This window comes from Nelumbo nucifera, chromosome 1 (genome assembly GCF_055504915.1).
Source record: "Nelumbo nucifera cultivar China Antique chromosome 1, China Antique-T2T, whole genome shotgun sequence".
Classification (NCBI taxonomy): Eukaryota; Viridiplantae; Streptophyta; class Magnoliopsida; order Proteales; family Nelumbonaceae; genus Nelumbo; species Nelumbo nucifera.
In genome coordinates this window covers 132,262,685-132,271,081 of record NC_142649.1, presented here as the reverse complement: position 1 = coordinate 132,271,081, position 8,397 = coordinate 132,262,685, and the positions used below count along the sequence as shown (strand labels likewise).

Here is an 8,397-nt window from a genome sequence, read left to right as displayed (position 1 = left end):
TTACTGGACTGGAGTGACAAAGTTGTAATTTTGATAATGTAGGCAAGGGGATTTGGTAATTTTGGTTTTACCCTAATGGCCTCCTTTGCTTCTTATGAGTGACTTCCGGTTCTTCTCCCAAATATGAGGGAGTGGACCGGCGACCTTCACAGGTTTCTCTCTCTCTCTCTCTCTCCTCACTGATGCAGCTTATGGCTATTGGCTTTTTGATTATACGTGCTCTTTCTGTGATTTTATCTTCTGCAAGTGTTTCCTGTAGATCCGAGCTTTGGATAAGTAATACTTTGCTATTTTATGCTTTGGTTTGCAGATTTGGTGGTTAGTCTCTAGTTATCTTCTGTCTTAATAGACCAACGGTATAATGTTGATTATTGTTACTTATTAATTTTAGTTCTGAATTCAATTGGAGTTGCCTCAGTTACTCAAACACTTCCCTTTTGTCCAAAGACATTTGATGCTTTTAGTGGAAGATATACAAATGCAGATAAAAAAGGGAAGCAACTAAAAGCAGCACGGGTTGTGTACCTGTGGTGTTAGGAAAATAATTTCATTTTGATATTTCTCTCAATTGGTATATTTGATCTATCTATTAGTAGTGTTGAGTGTATGTAGTTGGTTTATTGTGTCAACCAGGAAAAAAGACATTGTTTGGCTTACAATGTTGACTATGTCTATTCTTTTGCTTACATTGTATCTCCACTATTTATTTTGTTTATTTTCACATTGTATCTCCATTCCAAAGAAAGGAGTCTTGGAGGTTAAGGACTTTAGACCAATAAGTCTGATAGGTTGTACTTACAAAATTCTGGCTAAGGTGTTGGCAAGAAGGCTAAAAGAAGTTCTAGGAAACTTGATTTCCCCAAACCAATTTGCATTTGTGAAAGGAAGACAAATAGTGGACAGCATTCTGCATTCTAATCGCAAATGGATGTCTGGAAGACAAGAAAGTTTCTGGGAAACTGGGGTCCTAGTCAAACTAGATCTTGAAAAAGCTTATGACAAAGTGGACTGGGACTGCATTTTAGATTGCTTGAGGATGAGAAGCTTTGTTGATAAATGGATCCACTGGATTAAAGGCTGCATTAGTTCCTCATGATTTTTAGTTCTACTAAATGGAGAATCTAAGGGCTACTTCAAGGCTAGCCAGGGTCTTAGACAAGGCTGACCGCTTTCCCCTTTTCTCTTCACCTTGGTGATGGACCTTTTCAATCATCTCATTCAAAAGGCCAATCTTCTAAATTTGGTGAAAGGCTTTGAAGCGGGGAAAGAGAGGATCCACATCTCCCACTTACAATTTGCTGATGACATCATCTTGTTCTTGGGTCCTTTCTAGTTTACATCTCAAACACAAAAGGGGTAATTGAGTGCTTTGAGCTAATTACTAGCTTGAGGGTTAACTTTTGCAAAAGTGGTATAGTAGCCCTAAATTCAGTAACTTTAAAGCCTTGTTGGGTTACAAAGTGGAGAACCTTCCTATTTCTTATCTAGGAATGCCAAAACCTTAAACTTTTGGGGGCCAGTGGTGGAGAAATGTGAGAAGAAGTTAGCATCTTGGAAGAAGTGCTACCTATCAAAAGGGGGGTAGGCTCTCTAAAAGGCCTCCTTAACAAATCTGCCAGTCTACTTCCTTTTAGTCTTCTAGATTCCGACCAAAGTCAGAAATCAGATTGAGAAACTTCGGAGGAACTTTCTTTGGGAACGAGGTGGGGAGAAAAAAAGTCATTTAATAAGTTGGGAACAAGTTTGCAAGAGTGAAGGAGGGTTGGGAATTGGGCATTGAGAAAAATACCTCTCTCTTGGGTAAATGGCGTTGGAGATTCCCTAAAGAATCCAATGCTCTTTGGACAGTTGCCATTTCAAGGCAAGTATGGGTCAAATGGGTGGGACAACAACCTCCATTTGAACAGGATAAAGTCAACTAATTCCCGGAAAACAAAATTGGCAATGGTTCTCAAAATAAAATTCTGAAAGACCTTTGGTGGGGAGAATCTACCCTTGCTGCCTCTTTCCCTAGACTCTTCAACCTCTCCCTAGACCAAGAAGCAACTGTTTTTTCCTGCCTTCCGGATCTCACTACTGAAACACCTTGAACCTACACCTCAGAAGACCCCTAAGGGACCCAGAGATATCTGACTTAGTTGCTTTATTTCAAACCCTAAAAGAAGTCTACATCCCCCCCTCTTCCCTTAACACCCGAATCTGGACTCTCCATCCAATTGGTGAATTTTCTTCCAAGTCTCTGTTCAAGGCTCTAATTGCAAGTGAGCAGAATTCCTCGTCCCCTTCAAGATCTGGTGCAGTTATATCCCTTCAAGAGTCTGTTTCTTTGTCTAGGAAGCTTATCTTCAGAGAATAAATACATGTGACTTCCTACAGAAAAAGAATCCAGGAAGACTCTTTATCTCTCCTCGTATTATCTTATTATGTCTAAGTGAAGGTGAATGAGCTGATCACATTCTTCTTCATTGCAAGTTCACTAAAAAATATGGTTTTATTTCTTGAGAATGGCTGGATTTAATTGGGTTATTTCTAAGCATATTATGGATTTCTTGCATCAGTGGCAAGGTTTAGGCCTAAGCAAAAGAGGTAAAGTCTATTGGAAAACTGTGCTTCATGCAGTAATGTGGGGCATTTGGGAGGAAAGAAACAAACATCTGTTTGATAATAAATTCAGGCCCCTCAAAGAGTTAATTTCAGATATCACTTACCTTTGTAACCTCTGGGTTGTTAATTCAGATCTGTTTAAAGGTCTCTCAGCCAATGACCTTAACAATGCTCACACATATCTTTTTCTCCCACACCCTCAACAAGCAATCCAGAGACAGCCTGCTGTTCTCGCTGAAGGAGTGATGACTTTAAACCTTGATGGAAGCGCATCAGGCAATCCTGGCCCAGCTGGCATAGAAGGCACTTTAAGGGATGAGAGGGGTTAACATCTGCTGGACCTTCAGTGATCCAATTAGATCGGCTGACTCTACCAAGGCTGAACTGATGGCTGCTTGCACAGGAATCAGAATAGTAAAAAACTTGGAAATTCAAAACTTAATCATTGCAGATGATTCAGAAAATACTATAAAATGGTTAAGGGACAAAGATGGGGGACCTTGGAGATTGAGCCACTACCTGGTAGAGGCTAGGGACTCCCTGGACTGCTTAAACGCAAGACTAACTTGGATTCCTAGGGAACTAAATCACATAGCAGATGGTCTAGCCAAATGTGGTGTGCTTTTGGAGTTTTTGTATAGTGACAGACTTCCTCCTATATAAACCTTTAGGGTTCTCCCTTTGCTTTGTACATCCTTTCATGTATGTTTCATTTTCTAATGAAATATGGTTAACTTTATCTCTCAAAAAAAGTGCCTCTTCTATTTTGTTTTGATGTAAATGGTAAAGAAAACAATGGATATTCATTCTTCCCTCTTTACAACCAAATCCTATGTTTTCTATCCCTTTTAATTGATTTTGATGTAAATGGTAAGGAAAATAAAGCTTTTAATTGCCATCTTTTTATTCTTTTGAAGTTGAGAGTATGGTGTGTTATGATGATGCATGGGGATTCTTCACCTATCTGTTTCATTGATCATTTATCTTGGAGTTGAGTTTGATGAGTTGCACTTTGGTAAATCAATATTTAGCACTGCCATGTCAAAAGAAACAATTTTAGGCATTTCTACACATGTCAGGGTCCAACTGGATCTTCTTCTTTAAACTTTAGTTTGTATGTGTGGAAGAAGGTGGGGAGGGCGGGGCATCCTTCATAAGGTGTTGTAATTGAACAAATATTAGAATTTGTATAATGTTTAGCACTGCTATTTCAAGGCAACAGATTCGAGGCATTTTTTCATAGCTTAGGGCTCAACTAAATCTCTTCTCTGAATTTTAATGTGTTTTGTGTGTGTATATGTCTATGCGTGTGTGGGGCATAGCACCATTAATGAGGTATCCTTGTTAGTTCTCTCTTTTTTTATTCAATGTTCTCCTTGAATAAATATTGGAATTTGCATTGGTAACTGTTTCTTCTATGAGATAGTTGCAGCAGGGATTTTAGGAAAATGCTTGATTGGCTAAACTGGGCCTCTCAAGCATTAATCAACACAGAGCTGATTGAATTTGTATCTGGAGCATAGAATTCTAGAAGGCTGATTTCTGGGAGTACTATGACTTTTGTGTTTTGAACATAGTTGTTAAGGCAACGCGGCACCCTTTGAGGCTCGCCTTGCCTAATTGCCAAGCAGTTTTCTACTATGTATTATAAAATACTTTTTTATTCTTTATTTTTTGACATTATAATTATAAAATAGGCAGTATTAAACTAAAATATTCATTTTGTGTTTTTATATACTAATTTCTTTTTATTATTTTCTTATTTGTTAGGGTTTAATCAATACAAACATTGCTAAATGCTGTGTTGAACCCTCAAAAACTTTAAAACCTGAACCAATAAGTAAGGAAGAACTTAAAATTTTGTCTAATCAACACATTTTCTACTACTACTTTTTTTCTTCTTTTACTATAACAAAAATAAGGGTTCAGCCCCTATATTTTTTGAATGTTGTTCTCCTTCTTTTTCTTCTTCTCATTAATATGTTGATTTTCTATACTTTAACATGAACTCTATACTTTTCTTATGAAAATTATGAATAATTATTATGTATGGTTATGGTACCTAGGGAGGATCTATGTTTTCTACATAAAAAAATCCATCACCTAGGTGACTAGGCGCCCCCTGTCGCCTAGCCTCGCCTTGGCGCCTTGAAAACTATAGTTTTGAACTATTGTGGATCTTTTATCCTTCCATTTCTTATTTACCAAAACAAGTGTATTTTGTGGTGCAACAAAGAAAGATCATAAAGGTTCACAGAAAATTGTTAATTGTTTTGCTTCAGTGGATAAATGGATCTTCTGTGGATCATCTGTTGATAGATGTCTGAAAATATGAACTTTAACATTGTTAGCAATGATGGTTCTTTCATCGTCTTTTTCCTTTTATTTTGCCAATCATGTTCTTCTTGATCTTTCCTCAGCAAACATTTTTGTGCTGGGGATCTCTGGCACGTTCCTGCTTCTTTTATCTTGGAGTTGCAAAATATGTTTTATGTCCTATATTTGATTTGAGTTTTATTGATAAAAACAATGCAGTTTACAAAGTGTGTGCTTAGCGAGCAAACTTCTTCCCTTATTTTATGTTTATTATTTATACTATTTGCTTGGTACTATGCATCTTAGATGAGCTACCTATTGAGCCTAGGAATTTTAATACACTTGAATCATAATTCTACTTTAATAAATTGTTAGAACTATTTTAAACATATAACATCAATGAAGGCTTCTCATCCAATCTTTAATGTTCATTTGGTTGTATTTGCTCAGGTCACCACATTTTGCTACAAAAATGGCAGATGGATCACAACATTCATCTATATTCTATAAAATACATGGGCAGTCCTACCTCTTCTCTAGGCTCTCCCCCAACTTGCAGGCCAGAAATTCTACCATCTACAATATATCTGGTGCATACATGAATGGAGGCCTTCAGAGCCATCTGCTGTCATCATACCAAGGCAACATGTCTATTATGCCTTTATCACCTGTCTATGTTCAAGCTCCATCAGAGAAGGGAGTTGGTGCATTTATGGTTGATTTTCTCATGGGAGGAGTTTCTGCTGCTGTCTCCAAGACAGCAGCTGCTCCAATTGAGCGCGTAAAGCTCTTGATACAAAACCAGGATGAGATGATCAAGGCTGGTCGGCTGTCTGAACCCTACAAGGGAATTGGTGACTGTTTTGGCAGAACAATCAAGGATGAAGGCTTCATTTCCTTGTGGAGAGGCAATACTGCTAATGTCATCAGATACTTTCCCACCCAGGTTAGTTCTCCAATATGATGCTTGACAGACCAATTGATAGTTGTTTTTGAGGGTGTACCTGGTGTTAAATCCATGGTTTGCAATTTCTTATTAATGATTCAAACCTGTGTATATGTGCCAGGCTCTGAACTTTGCTTTTAAGGATTACTTCAAGAGGTTGTTCAACTTTAAGAAAGACAAGGATGGCTACTGGAAGTGGTTTGCTGGAAACTTGGCATCTGGAGGTGCAGCTGGTGCTTCATCGCTTCTTTTTGTCTATTCCCTTGATTATGCCCGGACACGACTTGCCAATGATGCCAAGGCTGCCAAGAAGGGTGGTGAAAGGCAATTCAATGGATTAATTGATGTATACAGGAAAACCATTAAATCTGATGGGCTTGTTGGCTTATACCGAGGATTTAACATCTCATGTGTTGGGATTATTGTATATCGTGGACTCTACTTTGGAATGTATGATTCTCTTAAGCCAGTGGTGCTAACTGATCAATTGCAGGTCAGTTAAATCATAAAATAGAAAGTTTATAACAGAATGCTAGGAAGTATTACAAAATTTTCTGTATATTATGTTTGTGACAATTTAGTCATGTCATTTTTTTATGAGTGCAGGATAGTTTCTTAGCAAGTTTCCTACTGGGATGGGGTATCACCATAGGTGCTGGGTTGGCTTCTTATCCAATTGATACTGTCCGAAGAAGGATGATGATGACCTCAGGAGAAGCAGTCAAGTACAAGAGCTCATTCGATGCATTTTCTCAGATCCTTAAGAATGAAGGTGCCAAATCCCTCTTCAAGGGAGCAGGTGCAAACATCCTGCGAGCAGTTGCTGGTGCTGGTGTGTTGGCTGGTTATGACAAGCTGCAAGTGCTTGTATTCGGGAAGAAGTATGGATCTGGTGGTGGTGGCTAACTTGGTCACTGGGTGTGGAGGTAGATGTAGTCACAGTGGCTTGATGATGACGATGAAGAACAATAGTAGTTGTTGTTTTCCCTTTTTTGGAGTTTTGAATAATTTGAGCAGCTTTTGTTTTTCAAGACAAGCTATTTTGGTATTTTGCATTTATAGTGGATGACTATTGACTAATGACTTACCAGTTGGACTAGGTAATTAGATGCTTGAATATACAGAAAGATATTAGCTTTCATCTGAGCCGTATGATAGTTCTCAGTTGTCTTTTTCTTCTTTGCATCGAAACTCAGGTGAAGTGTTCCACACCTTATATGTGGAATTCGATAAAATGCAGTCTTACAAATTACAGAATTCTGCATTTTAGTGGAATTAAAAAAAATCGAACTGAAAAATCTGGGTAACCAAATTGATCGGTTTTTGTTAGTCTATGAATTGGTGGATGGTGGTTAACTGAACTGACCGGTATATGTATAATAAATTAGTCAGCTACCCTTTCTGGCTACCCTATTCATTTATTCAATATTTCCATCCCCAAGTCGCCAATATTCCCACTCTTTTACATTCATTCAAATTCTCCATGGCGGATTCAGAAGATTCTTGCTGATTGCAGAGCTCTTATTTCTTCATTCTCCCAGTGCTCAGTTTTTTTTTGCTCCTAGATCTACACATAAGGCTGTCAATTTACTGGCTGGTTATGCTTTATCTATTTCATTGATGCATACCTGGTTTAAGAACTCCATCCATCCTTTCTTGAGGGTTGTATTATTCATGATTGTATCTGAGCACTAGTAATTAAAATCTTTGCCTTATCAGGCTTCGAGAAAAAAAATCGCCAAATTCCCCTACCCAATTCGGCAACTCCCATTTCAAATTGTTATTATTCATTTTTTCCATGCCTTCACCCCTCTTCCAATGCTCACCAACCAAATCCATTCAAGAAAAATCAACTCCTTAGAATGAAATCAAAATGGCAAAAACACCATCCTACTCTCGCTCCATCTCCATTTCTCTTCAGTTTCCTTTAGTTCTGACATCTTGGCTCTTGCTCTCTAGTGCCAGTATGCCACCACAAATCTACGTGTCACTGCCTCGCCAAATGCCAGTGACTATTTACCAAAGTCCACATTCCTCTCAGGCAATTTAGGCGCTGTTTGGATAGACTTTATGGAAAACATGACAATATTTTTATTATGTACTTTATACCTTTTTATTTCACACTTTTAAAATTATGAAAAACCCCAAAAGTACGAAGTCAGCTTTTTTATACTTCGTGCTTTTGGCAAAATTATGCTTTTGCTTTTTTTTTTTTTTTTTTTTTTTTTTTTGCAAATGGGTGGTCATGTGTGACCACCATTCGATAAAATTATCGACCCTACCTTCGCTCATCGCAACTAGAGTTGGACTACTGTCACTGATCTCAACCCTCGAATTCATAAAAAATCGTCACTAGAAGTACAAATGGACATGCTTTTTCCAAACAGAAAATGACACTTTTGTTTTGGAAAGTATACTTTTCAATATCTTTTACCCAAACAGTTTTCAAAGCAAAAATGCTAAAGTAAAAGTATTTATGTATTTTATACTTTGATATTTTTAAAAATACAAAATAGAAGTCTATCCAAACA

At 37.7% G+C, this 8,397-nt stretch overlaps 1 protein-coding gene across 4 annotated transcripts; it reads left to right on the top strand.

The window, feature by feature from the left end:
- On the top strand, positions 1 to 7,007 carry LOC104608195 (ADP/ATP translocase 3, mitochondrial-like). Of its 4 annotated transcripts, XM_088894271.1 has the most exons (5): positions 81 to 152; positions 311 to 356; positions 5,371 to 5,866; positions 5,988 to 6,359; positions 6,473 to 7,007. In XM_088894271.1, exons 3-5 carry the CDS (start codon positions 5,393 to 5,395, stop codon positions 6,770 to 6,772), a joined length of 1,146 nt encoding a protein of 381 aa, XP_088750397.1. In that variant the 5' UTR covers positions 81 to 152; positions 311 to 356; positions 5,371 to 5,392; the 3' UTR covers positions 6,773 to 7,007. The 4 variants fall into 4 exon arrangements, with proteins under 4 accessions (XP_010272402.1, XP_088750397.1, XP_010272404.1 ...); XM_010274100.3 differs by lacking the exon at positions 311 to 356 and having other exon boundaries at positions 1 to 152; XM_010274102.3 differs by lacking the exon at positions 311 to 356 and having other exon boundaries at positions 147 to 276.
- The last annotated feature ends 1,390 nt before the right edge of the window (positions 7,008 to 8,397 follow it).

Coding starts and splice junctions, on each gene's coding strand:
- LOC104608195 (XM_010274100.3), top strand. CDS start 124: ATGAGGGAGTGGACCGGCGACCTTCACAG. Junction 5,867..5,987: donor TCAGATACTTTCCCACCCAG/GTTAGTTCTCCA, acceptor TATATGTGCCAG/GCTCTGAACTTTGCTTTTAA. Junction 6,360..6,472: donor TGCTAACTGATCAATTGCAG/GTCAGTTAAATC, acceptor TTATGAGTGCAG/GATAGTTTCTTAGCAAGTTT.